Below are 19,017 nucleotides of genomic sequence, written 5' to 3'. Positions count from 1 at the left end.
TGTTTTTCTGATTTAGAAAATGGCAAAAAAATTATGCTTTCTCTTTTTAAGGAAATTAAAAATGTATTTTATGCTGTAAAACGTTAGTGCTGACAAACCCAATTAATTCTGTAAACAATTAAATTTGGAAATAGATAAATCTGAGTTCAAATTATAGTTGTTGACAATTATGTTTTATAATTCTATTTGTAATATTAAGATGAACTATATGAAATTGCCATTTTGTAGGTCAAGACAAGTATTAGCAATTTCATAGGATTCAACCAATAAATGTACATTAGATATCAATAGGTGTTCTTATTCTTTAGCTGCTTTTCTACCAAATTCTTCTGTTCTTTCGTTTCATATTTAGTATAGGCCCCCATTTTTTACTTCCAGTCCAGTTTACTGTGTCTGTAAGGGCTGCAGGTATGTTAGAAAACCAGTGAAGGCCACGGTAGTGGGATACCAGAGTTGCTCTATGGGAAGGAAGTCTGCTGGTCTCTTCATGATTGTTTTATGCTGCTTTTATCAGCTTTGGCATTATATGGGAGAATTTCTCTTCTGGATTAGACAGTCCTCAGACCTACTAAAGAACCTATTGGAAATAACCATCTTCAAAAACCCAGTTTGGGTCCATCAGTTCCACATACATAGTTTCATCACACTTTTCTTCTCAAGTTTCTAGACCTCTTAGTCACATTGCCAGAGTGGTAATTCTGGTTTTTATCTTATGACATGACATTTTTTTCCTCCTTTGAAGACCCTGATCTTGGTGTGGTTATTCTTCAAATTTTTCTTTCAAACCTTGTCCATTTTGGTGCTTTCTTTGGTTCTTTTGATTACCCACTTAATCATCCTGGATTTTCCTATTCTTGTAACCTGTATAAGGTCCCATGATGATCAATCTTTTTTTTTTTTTTTCCTTAGAATTTTTTTTACAGATACAGAGGGTCTCACTTTGTCAGGCCAGAGTACAGTGGTGCACTCATGGCTCACTGCAATCTCAACCTACTGGGCTAAAGTGATTCTCTCACCTCAGCCTTCTGAATAGCTGGGATTACAAGCACATGCCACCATACTCAGCTAATTTTTTTGTTTTTATTTTTGGTAGAAGGGTGTCTCGCTATGTTGCCCAGGCTGGTCTTGAACTTCTTGCCTCAAGTAATCCTCCTGCCTTGGCCTCCCAAAGTGTTGAGATTATGGACATGAGCCACCACATCCTGCTAAATCAATCATTTTTCTGATGTTTTTACCTAATATGCTGAATCATGCAGATTTGCAGGTGCTTGGCAATCATTCAGTCAATTCTATGTTCCTCTTTTGTCAAAATTTTCACAAATTTTAGCTGTCCCTTCTTCCTCTCCTTTCTTTTACAGCTCAACTCCTTACCCCATTGTGGTTCTTAGGAAATCATCTGAGAATTTTGAATTTTGAAATAATCTACAATAAGTTCTTCAAATAACTCTATCTACTGGAAGGTAGGACATCTAGAACCTTGACCTAGTTTTTCAACTACCCTGATCAAATTCATATAAACTGTGAGACCTCTGTTTTCAGAATTAATACATCTCCATACCTATTTGTGCTTTCAATTCAGTAGGATATATGAGATCTTGTAATAGATAAACTTTTTTATGTTTTTGATCTCATCTATTTCTGACCCTTAAGCAATTAAATTCCCACATTTAACTCTTCAGCACCTCCCTAATGTTGGTTCCTTCCCTTTTGCTTCAAGCATGTATATTTCTCTCTTATAATAAATATATTTTATATATATATATGTATTCTAGTAACCGTCAGATTTTTCTTTTATTGCTTAGTTTATCCAATGATTATGCCCATTATTTACATTTTATCTTTACATAATCACCTAAGTCTTATCTTACGGAAACTTACAGAGATAATTACTAATCTCATGCCTAATTTATTTTTTCTCTAAAAGTTTTAATTTTAAAAATTTTGCTTTTGATTTAAAAGCTGTTTTGCTTCAAGCTTTTATGGTATTGCTTGGACTATTTCAGTGGATTTCTAATATAGTTCCTTGCTTCCAATTACTTTTACCCCTTCAATTTATTTTTCCCATTATAGTTGCAGAGTCATTTCTCCAAACATATTTGATTTGGTTACTTCCAGGCTTTATATCCTGGGATTATTTCCAAGTACTTGCAGAAGAATCCATTGTGTGCAACCCATACTAAAGTCTAGCCATGTGGAACTTCACATTATTTCTGGATTGTGCCATTTGTTCTCCTTGTCTTTGTACGGATAGGTATAACTGCCTGACCTTCTCTTCCTTTCCTGTTCTGATAGTGGAATACTCTTTTTAACCTTGTCAAACTAGTTCGGATGTCACCTCTGTGAACCAGTATTTCGCAGACTTCCCTTGTATATTTAATCACTCTATTGGAGTGTTCCCATAACACTGGAGATTGATCTCTACCATACCACTTATATTTTATTTGTAGGTGGCAGTGAGGAGTGATTAACACTTAAAGTGTTTGATAAAATCCACATACGATGAAAGAAATAAGTTAAGTATTCCCTCCAGGACCCATGGTAGACTAGATTGTAGCCAAATTAATGGTATTTACATATCCAAAGAGAGTAATTTTTAGATAGGTTTTATCTAAAGAAAGAGTGTATCAATATATATAGCTAGAATTGAATGTAATTTACCCAAAATTATTTGGGGGTTGAGAGTATTCTACACTCTAGAGTGGTATTTTGTATACTTCATCAGACTTTCATCACTCCTTGAATGAAATATGCTTTAATGATATTTGCTGCTTTCTGCCCTAAATCACTACTCACCAAGCATCCTGTTTCTAATTTGGCTTCCAGTATATCATTAAGACAGTAATCGAATGGAACACTTAGTAAACCTAAATATCTGATCCACTTCATAGTTTGTTTCACTGTATGTTAAGTGACAAAACTCTTACAAACTTATTACAACCAGTCTCTCAATACATAAAGATTGATCATCCTTTATGTATTAGCAAAAGCCTATTTGCCGTGTGTTCGGAAAAGCTGAGGATGCACCCAAGGTGCTTTCCTTGGGAGGCCTATCTGAAGCTTGTCAGCCTTCTTCGTGAGTTTCTTTCAGTCTACAACTTTTCCCGTCAGTGGTTCTAGTATTCTACCAATCATCCAAACTAAAACATCTTGAAATAACCTTTGAAACATTCCTCAGTTTTATTCTACAGTTGTTATACTTTATGTTCAGTCACATTCAGAGTTTGATTTTCTTCTGAAGTAGATTTTTGTTCTTTCCTTTTGTTTCAACGACATTTATCTTATTCTTAGTTTTTATCTTTAATTGATTAATATATCGCTATATCTAATTTTCATTATGTGTTACTTGAATTATTTCAGCTCCCTGCCCCTGCCTGTTTAGAAGTCCTAGGTAATCTTTCTATTAAACATTTCAGCTAAATACCTTCTCTTGGTTTTAAAGACTCAACGAGCTAAAATTCAGTCTTCATCCTATTTTCCACAGTTCCTTTTTATTTAGTAAGTTTGCTTTGGTTGAGCTAGGCGTTTTGCTGTTGCAAATACCTTCTGTGTTCACACTTGTCATTTAGCCTGAAATTCCCTTCTCTTTACTTTTCTGTGATTTTAGTTTCTGTCTTTAGGTTTCATCTACCCTATGAAACTTTATCCAATTTAAAAAAATTCTACAACCCATATTCATAGTACCGTGCAATTTTGTGCTCAAATATTATTTTAATATGTATATTTATTGTTATGTAATATGTTAATCTTGGGTTTTAAGCTCTGTTAAGACAAATTCTTTTATAGTAGCCCTGTTCATTCATTCAACAAGTAATCAAGTGCGCTACTATAAGCCATCAACTATTCTAAATGACATTGCTCTAAGTGTTTGGGATATAACAGTGAACACAAACATCTTTGTGCCAAGTGCCTGATGATAGCCAGGAAGATACTGGATGTATATTAGATAGACAGCATGTTCTTGTTAGTTGAATTTTCATATGCTTTTTCTATTTATAGATATAATTTCTGTGGCGACGTAATTTGGATTTACAGTGATTTTTAACATTGTTTAAGATCATAAATCATTTGTTATATTGATATATAGTTCTTTTTGAAACTACCTTTGCAAAATTATGACAGCAAGAGAAATCTGACATAGTTGACTACATCTTGCTTCTAACCTCCAGGCTGTCCTGGGTCATTTTTGGGCATTGGCCAGGCTAACCTTGGGAGGCATTTATTTTATAGTTTAACTTTGAAGCTAGGATGATAATAGTTCCTTCCTAAAACTAATCCCTCCTGTTGAAACCATCTGAAACTGCCTTTTAAGACTAGTGAAAGACCGCAAGATTAGAATTGTGGGAGGAGCTTGAGTTCTGTTAAGATGTAGGTGTAGTTTTTATAATCCCTTATTGCTCAGGAGTCATGTGGCCAGAAGTCACAAGATTTGTGACTTCCCCAATTACTCCTATAGATAACATCACTATTGTAATACCTAAGATTGGTTTTTTTGAGATGTTTTTCAGACTGACCACATGCAGACCCATGATTCATGACTCATCTGGTCCTGTGGCCCAGTTGAGTATATGAGGCAGACTCAGTATATGAGGACCATTTTCTTTACCCCTATGATTTCATCCCCAACTAAGCAGCAGTCTCCATTCCCTAGCCCACCTGTCCACCAAATTGTCCACAAAAGCTTTAGCCTCTGACACTTTGGGCAGTGATCAGTCTCACTCAAATCAGTCGCTTCTCACTCAAATCAGTCTCACTCAGTCAGTTGAGCCATTTCTTCCATGTGGTTGGCCTTGCATTAATTAAACTCTTCATTGCAGTGCCGTGATCTCTGTAAGTTGATTTTGTCTATGCAGCAGTCAGGAAGAGCCCATCAGGCAATTACACATTTAGGGGCTTGTCCGAGATCTGCCCTTCTGGGTGCCTGTCTGCTATCTGTCAGCCTTCCACTGGTACAATGGAACTGGGAGTGAGCTCGGGCATTTCTTATTTGTCTCGAACTGAGGGCCATCTCTGATACGGTCTCTGCCGATGAGACGCGGTCAACCCATAGTGCTTGGGCCTAATTGCAGTGAAGAAACAGTTACTGGAAGATGTCTTTAAACTAGGCTGGTGAGTGTACAAAGCACTACCAACATCCTCTTCCTTCTCCTGTTCTGGTTGGCACCTTTTGGGCCAACCTAGCTCTCCCTAGATTGTACAGAGAGTCTTGGTTTAGGGAGATTTCTCTCCACTTGGATGGAGAACAGGGGCTTGTTTGGAAAAACACTCTTCTGGTCAGGATTCTGGCTCTGAGAGGCCTCTTGTCTGTCTTTGTCTGTGTTCTTATATGTATATCACTCTGGCTGGAATGGGAAATATTAATGATAGGCTTTTTATAGTTCTATGAAATGGAAAAAGGATGATTTTTCTTTTGTAACACGTCTTGGCCCCCACAGCTATAGCACAGCATGCAGGGTCACCAAAGCCACTCAGGAAGAGGGAACCCAGAAACCTGGCAAGCTAACAAAAGAGTAAGAATTTCTTACCAGCCAGGCTGCTGGTCTCGGTCTCTCTCTCTCTCTCTCTCTCTCTCTTTCTCTCTTTCTCTCTCTTTCTCTCTCTTTCTCTCTCTCTGTGCAAACTGGCAGAGTGATCTCTCTCTTTCTCTCTCTTTCTCTCTGTGCAAACTGGCAGAGTGAATGGTAAAAATCACTGTTTGTCTCCTTTGCAAGATTTTGATTAATGGGAAAAAAGATTTATGAGTCTAGTCTTAGGCTGTAATGAATCTGGTGTCTTTCTGTGTTGTTCTATTATGGTGAAAGATACCATAGGATAGAACATAGATATAGGACCCCTGCAAGCCTGCTGGTCCAGCTGGCCCTGCAGATCGGTTAGTTAAAACTTTGTTGTGGGTTCCTGAGGCAAAAATGGGATGAGGTTTCCCTCTTGTCTTCTTCTGTGTCCTTGGAGCTTGACTTTGTGACCACGTGGGGATACTCCCTTGGTCTCTGCCATCTGGAGGTGGGAGTTTTGGGGTTCATGTGAAACAGCTGATCTGAAAGGACTGGAAGTCTGATAAAGGCCAGCACACTTTCGGCCCCGGTGTATCCAGTCCTTCAGTGAGTTTTGTCTTAAAAGGTCACATCCCTATGGGCCTTTTATTGTCTTTTGCTATCTTAAGCCCATTCTTTCTGAGAGAGAATTATTGGGGATAATAATTCTGGGGAGTAGGGATGCTTCCTCTACTCCTTCTCTGGAAATACCTCTTGCTTATATGGTAAAAACCTGGAAAATTACGATCTGAGTTTTAAAAAAAGTTTTTGGGTTGAGTTGCCATTGGAACTAAGTGCACGATTGAAAGAAAAAAAGATTTTAGAAATCTTGTATTCCAAACAATTGAAAAGAGGTTAAATAACAGTGTCATGACTAGCCTTGAGAATCCCCTTGTGCAGTTAGAAATGCTTTGCAAGCTCAAAAATGACTGTGCTAGACTCCTTCTGGGAAGAGTAATGGTGACTGCCCAGCACTGAAGCTCAGTAGCTAAGGCTTTTACCTTTTGTGATGATGGCCTGGATTCAATACCTGGCTTAGGGACTGAGTCCTTTCTGGTTTGACATTTATGAGACATTTTGCCTCTTATTGACCCTTTTCCCTCCCATGGACAGCTTTCCATTTCCTGCTTTCTTTCTGTGGAGGGCATACAGGGCTTTGAGGCCTTTGTATGTAGATGGTTAGCTGGGAAACTGAGACTCTGGAGAATGTGGCCAGACCGAAATGTGAGTTATACCCAGTTTGCGTGGCAAAACTTTCCTTTCTTTGTGCTACTTTTGCCATTTGTAAAACCACTTTCCATTTCTTTGGAAATACCTAGTGTGTCAGTGGTTAAGTCATAATCTTAGTTAAGGCTTACTGGGGAAAAAAAAAGAAGGCTTAAAAGCCAGAGGTGTCATCTGTTTGTCCTGGCTAGAGTGTGGTAAACAGAGATTTAAAAGGATTTCCTTAAAAGAGCTCTATGGTTAAAAGTCAGGTTAATTAAAAGCTGGTAGGTAAGCTATACATATATTTAAAAGGCCTTTATAAGCTTTTTTGTCTTCTTGGATCTTGTTTTTTTGAGGAAAAGTTGTTTTTTTTTTTTTCTCAGTCGACTGAATTGTTTCTCCATTTGCTTCTGTCTGTCCTCTTACTACCCGTGATGCCCACATGAGATAACCTAAGGCAATTTCTAGCAGCCTGGGTCTCCTTGGGAAAAACAGAGGTACCACAATTTTGGAAGAAACCTCTGTTTTCCTCATGGAACCGCAAGAATTGTAAGCAGAGCGATCCCTCTCAGAATCAAAGTTGCTGCTCTGTTTTGTGTAGTGTTATCTGACTTTTTTTACTTTTGGGGACATCAGAAATTACTTGGCATTATGAGAGAACTTTTAGCTTGGTGTGTAATAGCTAGGTAGGAGATATACTTTTAGGGATGGCTAATGGCAGTTACGTAGGGGATATTCAGGTTTTTGCATGTTTAGATAAGAAAAGCATGCTTTTGACCACCTGGAAGATATGGAAACATCCTACCTCCCGCTGAGAAGTAAGACTCCTGTGGGAAGAATGGGCTGATTGGCTTGGGGCTGGCCACCAGCCTTGGAAAAATGTCCTTGCAGTGAAATTCACTATTTTGTTCTGTAGTGTTTCTGTCTTTTGGGGACCCAGGATTTGGTGTAAAAATGGGATCCTTGATTTTTATCTGGATCTTTCCATGTGAGGCAGATATCACCGATGATTCTCAAAACTTCAGTCCACTGTGTCTTGACTCATGCATTACCTTCCAAAATGCCCTTTTACACCTTTTTGCTCTCAATAATTTCTCATAGAATCCTCTTCCTGTCTTATTACATTGTATTGTAAGCAATTACAGTTGCAGTGCCATTACAATTGTATTGTAATGTGTGCTTTTGCCCCATTGTTAGTGGTCCAGTGCCCCACACATGTAGTTTGTTGTTCAATAAATGTTCATTGAATACACCAAATAGACCGGTGAAAAAAGCATTAAGTTGGAAATTGTCTGGGTGCCAGATACATCAGTAACCGGGTAGTTGAGTGATGTTTGTTGTTTGGACCCTGTTTTCCTTATGCATAAATTGTTCAAAGATGGTTTGTTTAAATACATCTAGTGTGAATTCTGAGTTTTATGTGAACTTGGGTTGAAATGGCAGTTTACGTCTTCGTTTGGAGTATAAATTATATGAGCATCCCTAAGAAGTCTGTCTCAACATATCTTGCTGTCACTAAAACATGTAAACAGTCAAGAAACAAATGAATAGGAAGGTCATTGGGATATAATATCCTCTTTTTTATTTTCTCTTTTCTAACATATTTAGGGAGATAACTGAAACTATTTGGGGTGGTCTGAGTCCCAAGTATATATGCAGATATGCCTTTCAATAGTAAACAATGTATGCTTTGTTTCGATCTGTCAGCAGGAGAGCTAGTTTAATGAAACATAAATGTCAACTCTTGAGGTTGACACAGTACTCGAAGTTTGAATTTATAAATTGCAGCACGTTTGTATTTAAGTTTTTAGAGTTTTATTTTCAGTATTAATAAAGCAAGACAAAATACTGTTATTTGGTACATTTTATTTCTTGGAGAATTGTTTAATTTTTCTTGTTAAGAATTTTTGTAACCTTCCAAGAAACTATTACTGGCAACAATTGTAAGGATCATTCTTTTAGAGACTAAAGGCAGATAAGTTTTTCTTGCTCTTCATGGCCTAAGGTTAATAGATGTGGAAAGGTTGAAACCTAAGTTACCCCAATGTTTCAATGTTTCACCCTTCTTGGGTGCTTATGAGCTATTTTTTAAATGGCTTTCCCCAGTTCCAGTTATCAAGAGAATCAGTGCCTAGAGGCATTGAATCCAGACAGAAACCATCTCTTTGGTCAGTTATTGTTTTGAAGCGTTAATAAAACCATTAATGCTACTTGAATCAATGACCCATATGGTTGTGTGTTTGAGACCTCAGCCATGATAGACTTGGTATTTTCATTGCATCTCTGCTCATTTGACCAGTTTTCTATTGTGAAATTTATGTTTAAGATTATGGATAAATTTATTTAAGCATTCTCCTTTAATTAAAAATTATGAAGAATATTCAGGATATTTGATTTTTGAACATTTCAAAGTTCTGCTTTTGTATAAACTTATACAGTGACACTAAATTGGTTGGTGAAGACAGGTTATTAGAATGGTTTGTTTTTGAATTTTAAATGATTGTGTTTCTTAGTTAATGAACTGGGTACTTTATACATTAATACATTAATCCCTGGCATGTACACTGTAATTGTCAATTGCATAGTAATATCTTAAAAATTGATTTTAAGTTCAACATTAATAATATATTAAATTGATAATACATATAATTCTCAAATGATTGCTATTTTGAAAGTATATTCTGAGGATTCGTTTTTAAATTTACATGAAAAAGGAGCAACTGGTGAAATATTTTCCACATAATTTAAAAATTATCTCTCCAAAAACTTATGTAGATTAGATTCCTGTATTGGTATAAAAGTTACTTTTTTTTTTCAGTAGCACATATTTAGTCACCTAAGAGCAGATACATTGTAGGATAGATCTGTTGACTTATATAGAAGAATATAATAATATATTTATTTAGCATAGTATTCAGATGATGTTTTGGGACATTATTTTCAGCCTCATTTAAGAAGAGGGAAATGGCATAGTAAAGAGATAGAGTGAGGTTACATTTTTGTATTGAACATTATTTTAGTCAAACATTAACACTGAGAATGTACTATGATGTTTGCCTTTCTTAGGGTCATTCTCTTTAATTTCTTCTTTGCTTTTATGTTTGATCAGTCTCTGAGTTCTTCAACAATGTCTCTAAAATGTATTTCTCTTCTGGGTACTGAAGATACCACTGTAATTTAAAGTTTCATAATTTCTTGTCTGGATTATTACAGAAAGCTAATTGGTATTTCCTAATTCTAGTCAATCCAGCTCACTGATTTTTGCTTGTTTGTTTTTGCCTTAACATAAATTTACATCTTTAAAGGTATATCTGTCAACAGTATCTCATCATGTTTGGTGATTTGGAGGAAGGGGAGAGTTGGGCAAGATGCCCTCTTCCCCAGTTTATATACTGCCTCATATGTATCTTCCAGGTCAGTCTTTCTGAAATACCATTTAACAGTTATAACTAGTAGTTGTGACTGAGACATAATTTTTGCTGTTAAGGAGCAGAAATCATATACTTTTAATAAATTATTATATAGGTTTGTGAGAGATTTTACTGAATTATGACCTTAAAGATTCCGTGTAATGCTGTTAGTTCTTTCAAAGCTAGGTTAATGTTCCCATTGTTTACAAAACTTCCCATGACTACAAAATGATCTCTTGCTTTTAAGTCTGTAATCTCAGGTAGACCAACCTTCTGGCATACTTACTAATGTATTTCTTGGTCTTGTTCTGCCTGAAAGAGTTCTTTGTAATGGCATTCATTGTATGGAGATTGTAGAACTTCTATCAGAAACTCACAGAAAATAGGATAGTAAATTCAAATGATAGGAAATGTGAAAGAAAAGGGTAAAAAATGCAACCTTTGATGTTTGGTCAGTAGAAAAATGAACTGAACTTTAACCTAGTTGATAGAGTTTAAGACATTAAAATATCCACAAATAAAACCATAGTTGAGTCAGGTTTGGTAGACATTTTAAAAACAGTTGGGTAACATGGTACCTCTAGTTTTGTTCTTTTTATTCCTGTTTGCAAATGACATGATTCCATATCTAGAAAACCCCATAGTCTGTGCCCAAAAGCTCCTTAATCTGACACACAACTTGAGCAAAGTTTCAGAACACAAAATCAATGTATAAAAATCAGTAGCATTCCTATACATCAACTCCAAGTTGAGAGCCAGGTCACGAATGCAATCTGACTCACAATAGCCACAAAAAGAGTAAAATTCCTAGGATTACAGCTAACTAAGGAAGTGAAAGACCTGTATAACCGGAGTTACAAAATACTGCTCAAAGAAATCAGAGATAACATAAACAAATGGAAAAGAATTCCATGCTCATGGATAGGAAGAATTAATATTGTCCAAATGGCCATACTGCCCAAAGCAATGTGCAGATTCAGTGCTATTCCTATCAAAACTGCCAATGACATTCTTCACAGAATTAGAAAAAACTATTTTAAAATTCATATGGAACCAAAAAAGCTCAAATAGCTATGGCACTCCTAAGCAAAAAAAAAAAAAACAAAGCTGGAGGCATCACATTACTCGACTTCAAATTATACCACAAGGCTATAGTAACCAAAACGTTGTGGTAGTGGTACAAAAATAGACACATAGGCCAATGGAGCAGCATAGGGAACTCAGAAATAATGCCACACACCTACAACCATGTGATCTTTGACAAAATCAACAAAAACAAGCAATGGGGAAAGATTTCCTGCGCAGTAAATCGTACTGGGATAACTGGCAAGCCATATGCAGATGATTAAAGCTAGACCCCTTCCTTACACCATGTACAAAAATCAACTTAAGATGGATTAAAAACTTAAACCTAAAATCAAAAACCAATAAAAACCCTGGAAGATAACCTAGGAAATACTATCCTGGACATAAGACCTGGGAAAGACTTCCTGACAAAGATGGCAAAAGCAGTTGCAGCAATAACAAAAATTGGCAGATGGGACCTAGTTATACTCTTTAAAGAGCTTCTGCACAGTAAAGGAAACTATCAACAAACAACAGACAACCTGCAGAATGAGAGAAAATATTTGCAAACTATGGATCTGGCAAAGGTGTAATATTCTGAATGTATAAGGAACTTAAACAAATTTACAAGCAAAAACCAGACAACCCAATCAAAAAGTGGGCAAAGGACATGAACAGATACCTTTCAAAAAAAGTGGGCAAGGAACACAAACAGACACCTTTCAAACGGAGACATTTATGTGGCCAACAAACATATGAAAAAATGCTAAACATCACTAATCATTAGAGAAATGTAAATCAAAACCACAGTGAGATACCATCTCACACCAGTCAAGGTGGCTGTTAATAAAAAGTCAAAAATAGCAGATGCTGGTGAGGTTATGGAGATAAGGAATCACTTATGCTCTGCTGATGGGAATGCAAATTAGTTCAGCCATTGTGCAAAGCAGTTTGGCGACTTCTCAAATAACTTAAAACAGATTACCATTTGACCCAGTAATCCCATTATTGGATATACATTCGAAGGACTATAAATCATTCTACTGTAAACACACATGCATGTGTATGTTCATTGCAGCACTCTTCACAATAGCAAAGATGTGGAATCAACCTAAATGCCCATCAGTGGTAGACTGGATAAAGAAAATGTGGTATTAAATACATATATACCATGGAATACTATCCAGCCATTAAAAGAATGGGATCATTTCCTTTGAAGCAACATGGATGGAGTTTGAGGCCTTTATCCTAAGCAAACTTATGAAGGAACAGAAAACCAAATACCGCATGTTTTCATTTATAAGTGAGAGCTAAACACTGAGTACACATTAACACAAAGAAGGGAACAACATACACTAGGGCCTACTTGAGGATGGAAGGTAGGAGGAGGGTGATGATTGAAAAACTACCTATCAGGTACTATGCTCATTACCTAGGTGATGAAATAATTTGTACCCCAGACCACTGTGACATGCAATTTACCTATATAACAAACCTGCACACGTATCCCTGAACCTAAAATAAAAGTTAAATAAATAAATAAAATGGTCCTGTTTAAGAACCATTTTTAATTTCTTTTTTGAGAACTATCTGTACATATTTTTTTTAAATTAGGCAATTGATCTTTTACTAATTAATTTATAATCTCTATAATATCAAATAAGTAAATTAGCTCTTTTTGGTGAGTTATACTTTTCCCCAGTTAATCTTTTTACATTGTTTATACTATAGTTTCTTCATGCAGAAATTTTATTTTATTTTTTTCAACTTGTTTTGGTCTTCTTTTATCATTTAGGAGACTGCTGTCTCTTTTTGAAAGTCTTTATTCTTGACATCATAAGAAAAATTGTGTCTTCTAGTAGTGATAATAACAATGACAATAAAAACAAATAGTACTAACATAACTCTGTACCAGGCACAATTTCTAATCACAGCTTGATGAAGTAGATGGAATTTCTAACTCAATTTTATAGAAGGGGAACTAGACTTGCAGAATGTTTGATTAAATAACATGTCCAAAGTCATGTAGCTAGTAGGTGATGGAGACCAGCTTCTAACTCACGCAGTTTGGGTTCAGAATCCATTCTCTTAAACCAATAGGCATACTGTTTTTTCTTCTTAAATTTTTTAACATTTTTAAGTGCTTTTTTGGTATGGAAGGTTTGAGGTAGGAATTCAACTTTATTTTTGGAGTACTTGGCTAGAGGAAGAGCCAGCAAATGGGAGGATAAAGGATTGATCATCAATGTAGTAATAAAGCAAGGAATATGGTGTATCATGTAGGATACTGCTGAGATTTAAGTTGAGGAAAAATAATTTGTCAAGATGGAGTGAATCTTCCTTTATGGTATATGTTTCAGTGGAATATGCTGAAGTAGAAATCAGATGGATACTGTGTGGGAGATATGAGAAAATGGAAACAGTGAGAACAAGTCTTGAAAAGTGGCTGTGAATATGAGGTTGAGAGAAGGCTGTCGAACGGGGAAATTACTGTTATTCTCTAGAAAAAATGAAAGAGACTTACAGGTATTACACAATGCTGATAGGAAGGATTCAAAATAGAAAAGAGATTAAAGAAGATAGAGGAAGACTATTCAATGGCGTAAGTTCCTGAAAATCAAAGAGAGTGGGCTCTAAAGCACAGATAGAGAGATTTGCTTTCTATAGAAGATGCTCTGTTATTTCTGGGGTATAAGAAAAGACAGATGTAGATATAAGTGACTTTGTGAGCTTATTGGTGGGAAGTGAGAGGGTTCCCATTTGATTGTATCTATTTTTCCTGTAAAGTAGATGTCCTCTACCGAGTGGAGAGTTAGACGTTTGAAGGGGGTTGGAGATGTGAAGAGAGGAAAGAAGGTTTGAATTAGCCATCATGGAGAATATGGGAAGGATTGATGAGAGTAAACTAAGAGGATTGTTGGACATTAAGACCCATTCACTGGAAGTGGGTGGTAACAGCATGAGTTCAGTTTTCTTTTTATTAGTGACTTTCAGGCCAGTTCTGCCATCACACTTCGTATAGTTAATGGTTTGTGATCACTACCACCTAGGATTAAAACCAGGCATATTACTTTTAAAGCTTGTCAAGCTAATCTTTTTAGTGTGTAGAGTAAATTGGAGAAGGATGAAGAAATCACTTTCCACTTCATTTTGATATCCTTAATTTATGCAGAACATTTCTTGAGAATAGATTATAGATGTGTATACTAATTCATTTTGTTTATATTAGACTATGTGATCTTGAATATCTAATTGCCAGAATTTAACAGTTGTCCCTCAGTATCCACACAGGGGATTTGTCCCAGGACCACCCCATACCAAAATCTGAGGATGCTCAAGTCCCTTATATAAAATGACATAGTATTTGCATATAACCTATGCACATCCTCCTATATACTTGAAATCATCTCTAGATTACTTATAATACCTAATACAATGTAAATGCTATGTTAATAGTTATACTCTATTTTTAAAATTTGTAGTATATTTTTAATTGTATTATTTTTTACTGTATTTTTTTCCTGCATATTTTTGATCTGCAGTTGTGGAGCCTGCAGATATGGAGGGCTGAGAGTAATGTATTTTAATAGTAAACTCATTTTTCTTAAAATGTAATTTTCAAAATGTACAGAAAGTTTTCCAGCAATGTCCCCAAATCCAAATTCATTCATTATTAAATTTGTTTGTCTTTTTTACACAGGGTGTGATAGGTATACAGCTGGTTGTTACCATGGTGATGGCCAGTGTCATGCAGAAGATTATACCTCACTATTCTCTTGCTCGATGGCTACTCTGTAATGGCAGGTAAGGCAAGGATAGGCTGATTTCAACTGACACTTTCAATCTCTAGTTTACCAAACTGATTAAATTCCTAGTTACTGTTTCTAAAACTTTAACAAAGGGAAGTCATAAGAAAAATCTAGCTTTCTTATTTCTCTTAAAAAATTAATTTTTTTTTTTGGAGACAAGACCTTGCTATGTTGCCCAGGCTATTCTTCAACTCCTGGCCTCAAGCAAATCCTCCCACCTCGGCTTCCCAAAGTTCTGGGATTGCCTCATTATAGCTTCCTTATTACTCTTAGTTTGAGATATTAGTAGTTTATCTGTTTAGCACAAAGGTAATAGGGTCATGGACAAGAATTCAGTCCTCCCACCCCTACCTTCTTTTTCGGTCTGTGGGCACTGAAAACACCACATATTTTTCTAATTACCTTTAAAAAATTTGATCAACAAGGGGGTGAGAAATTGTAAATCCAAGTGCTTAAGTATTTTTGCTATTGTTCGAAGAAAATACTGAAAGCATATATTCTATTGGTGGCTCAGTCCAGAATTTATTATAATACAGATATTAGGAGTTCATAGTTTTACTGCAAAGAATTTTAAACTGTTTAATTTAGCAAGGAGGGGGATAAAGTTATGTTGTGGGATTTTAATTTTGTCTACTACACCATAAGCTCACAATCCCTACTCCTTCCACAAAGGAGCTAAGTAGGCTTGCTGAAACATGTACCTCCCACCCCCCAACAAAATTAGATTAAAAAAGTATAGGTATAGATACAGTGGGGAGAAATCAAGGAAAGTCTGCACACAGAAAAACATGCCAAAATCCTGTGTAGTTGTGAAAGGTAAGTGATAAATTTGGTACCATGACTATTTATTTCAATTGTTCATTTCAGTTAAATAACCAAATTTTGTTACTGCTTTCTTTTGGTTAGGCCTATTGAAGTTAGAAAAACAATGGATACCTGTCCTAGTAATGATTTCATGTTCTACAAGACAAATACGCTTTTCATTCAGGGTCATCCCATTTACAAAGCTTAAATTTCCTTCACATAATTTATTTGCTATTTTAAATTATTTGTATTCTTCTCTATGCTTTCTACTTTTTCCATATTGATATTTAATATTGAAAAATATTATTCAGACTGCTTTAAAATTTTTTTGGAACAATGTGACACACAGGTGTGTGTGTGTGTATACTGAATGTGTGAGAGAGCTGTTCACAAATGCACATTTTGAGGAGCAAAATAAATAATGGCTAAAGTTTTGGTAAAGTGTAAAATAAGTGAAAATAATCTTTAACTATTTTTTTACTGTGTAGGCTTAATATGCCTGTGCAATCTTGTTTACTGATTTAGCTTAGCAAAACCATTTTCGAAGATCAGGAAAAGATAAACATGAGCTGAGCAAATTATCATTAATTTGAAGTAAAAAGGGTCTCAGTAAACTACGTAACATACATTAAGGCAGCTTACTTTCTTCTGAGAATTGCGTGTTTCTAAACTATGTTTATGATGTAATGTCACTTCCTTATCTCCTTTGTCTGTAAAGACCTTGACAATCTTGTCCCATTTTAGTGTACATGCATTTTCATCTTGTTACATATTCTGTTTTCCATCTATTTCTATAAAATTTATACTCACTAGTGAAAACTAAAGCCTGAGAGATCAAAAAGCTGATTATCTTTATTAATATTGGAAGATTTATATTTAAAATCTTTTTCTGATCAGAATGTGTCATAAGTATACATAGATAATTTGAGAGTAAGCTCAGCCTTTCAAAAGAAACACGAAATTGGTTTTCTTTGTGATCTTGACTTGCTTTTGTAAATGGATTAACTTTTGTGTTAATTAATGCTGCCTGTAATGCCATATCAGGTTCTAAGGATATCGAGAAAGTCTAGTAGTGGTTACTTTTCTGCTATAGGTAGTTTCATTTCCTCTCAATTTTGTTTTGTTTTGTTTTTAAGATTATCTATCTGTTTTAATGTTAAGTCCTGAAATTTTGAGGTCATGTTGTCATTTATCTCAATCGAATAAGATTATTGATTTTATCCTTTTGGCATAATTATTGTTTTATGAGCCTTTTGTAATATATAATGATTCTGTTTTAATAGAAAAAAACCTAAAATTATAAATGGCCTATGTAAAAATATTACTGATCAGAAATGACAGTTTGCATTTTAAATCATATGATGCAGTTGGGTTGAAGAGAGAAATCCGAGGGCATTCTTTAGGGTCTATAAAGTGCTTAAAGGAATTTAAGGAGAGGATCATGAATTTTTTTTTACAACTATGAATAGTGTAGGATGGCTTGGGAGTGACTATATTGAATAGAACTATTTAAAAGAACTATTCAAGTAAATAGATGTGTAGATAACATGAGAGATTAATCATGAGTATGACAGAAGAAATTTGTTTCTGTATATATCATGTTAATATTCATTTATTCCATTGGTATCCTAAATTGTAAATAAATGTTCTTTTTTTTTGTTATGGTTTCTCTTTTGGTGTCAGTTAATCTGTCCTGTCTCTCATTGACCTCTTTCCCTTTGAAATGGAGAGTTTGAAGTTGCAGCTGATTGTAGTGCAGTTCGCCCTCCATATTTCTGGATTCAGCCAATCATGGATCAAAAATACTCAGAAAAAAAATACAAATTTAAGTTAAAAAAATACACTATAAAAGCTATATAGCATCTATGTTGTATTAGGTATTATGAGAAACCTAGAGATTATTTAATATATAAAGGAGAATGTGCGTAGTTTTTATGCAAATAAAAACTTTTGTATAAGGAGTTTTAGCATCTTTGGATTTTGGTATCCTGGAAGGGGTGTTGGGGGTATTGGATGGTCCCCCACCTACCCCCAGTTTCCCTCAGATACCTGGGGACAATTGTATGTCGACTTAATGAGTAAGCCATTTTCCTGAAAGAGTTAATACCTTGACAAAATAAGCAATTATACTTGAAGGAATAAGCAGCTTTTACTTACAAATTAGCAGTTTGTTGATTTTTAATATTAAAAAATTGACTAATTTTGTAGCTCTTGTTAAATAACACATATTGCTATTAGTATTTTTTTTTAGACTGTTCTTTTAAACTTTTTTTTTAAAAGAAACTGTATAGTAGTCTGGTTTAACTCTATTAATATTACCCTTATAATTGTTTAAAATTTTATACTGATATAATTTTTTAAATGTTTTGTTTCATTTAGATCTGTTCATTGAGCTAGGGAGGTGTGGTGGAATGTTACAACTTCCAAAATCTCAGTGTTATAAAATTAATGGAAGTTTCTCAGTTTCTTCAGATAGGAAGCAGGGTCAAATGGGGAATCAGAAAGGGATTGGGCAGCTCTCCAGGTAGGTCCCTCACAAAATGATGACTCAAGGGCTCAGCTATCCTCTGAGCTATCCTTCTTCCCTTAGGACTCCTCTGTTCCCCCTGCTACCTTGGAGTCCCCTGCTAGATTGCTGTGCCAGTTGGTGAGTGAAGAGAGAGTGAGCTGTGGATCTTTCAGGAGATTCTTAAGTGTCAAACTTCGAAGTAGATACATCATTTTTGCCCACATTACGTAGGCTGGGGCCTTGTGACTAGTTCTGGCCAAAGTGCAGGGGAGGCTGGGAAATAATACTTATGATATAAAAAACAAGATTGGTGAGTACCTAGTTACTTTCTGCCATAGGTGATATTATCTCCATTTTTACAAATGACAAAACAAGTTTTAAATGATTTACTCAGTTTCACACACTGATAAATGAAACAGATCCAGACCTCTTATCCTGAAAGTCTGATTCACAGTCTAGTATTTATGTGATTTATGGCTGCTCATCAGTTCCACATCTTGTCCTGGAACTGTCATACTTGAATAGAGTTTTAAATTTGGTTGGGGAGACAAATACAACTTTTCTACAATCACTGTGACTTTTGTTGGCAGTTTACGGAGTAATTTATTTAAATTATTTTCCTTTTCTATTTTGTTTTTCAAGCCATACTTCATCTTTTAGAATATATCCTATAGGTTATAAGTAGT

General features: G+C 35.3%; 1 protein-coding gene across 6 annotated transcripts in view; it reads left to right on the top strand.

Annotated features, from left to right (window-relative positions):
* Positions 1 to 19,017, top strand: part of TMEM161B (transmembrane protein 161B) — an 82,700-nt gene that overhangs the window by 13,068 nt on the left and 50,615 nt on the right. For 2 of the 6 annotated variants that reach the window (XM_031011155.3, XM_055387475.2), the window contains exon 2: positions 14,910 to 15,013. The exons of 2 other annotated variants lie outside the window; for them this stretch is intronic. In XM_031011155.3, coding sequence (XP_030867015.2) covers positions 14,910 to 15,013 — 104 coding nt within the window. Of the gene's footprint in view, positions 1 to 10,001; positions 10,149 to 14,909; positions 15,014 to 19,017 lie in introns of those variants that run through there. 2 more of the 6 variants (XM_055387481.2, XM_063706660.1) reach the window with 2 other exon arrangements.

Source organism: Gorilla gorilla, chromosome 4, assembly GCF_029281585.2.
Source record: "Gorilla gorilla gorilla isolate KB3781 chromosome 4, NHGRI_mGorGor1-v2.1_pri, whole genome shotgun sequence".
NCBI lineage: Eukaryota > Metazoa > Chordata > Mammalia > Primates > Hominidae > Gorilla > Gorilla gorilla.
The sequence above is the reverse complement of the archived record's forward strand: the minus strand, read 5'-3'. Positions and strand labels throughout refer to the sequence as shown.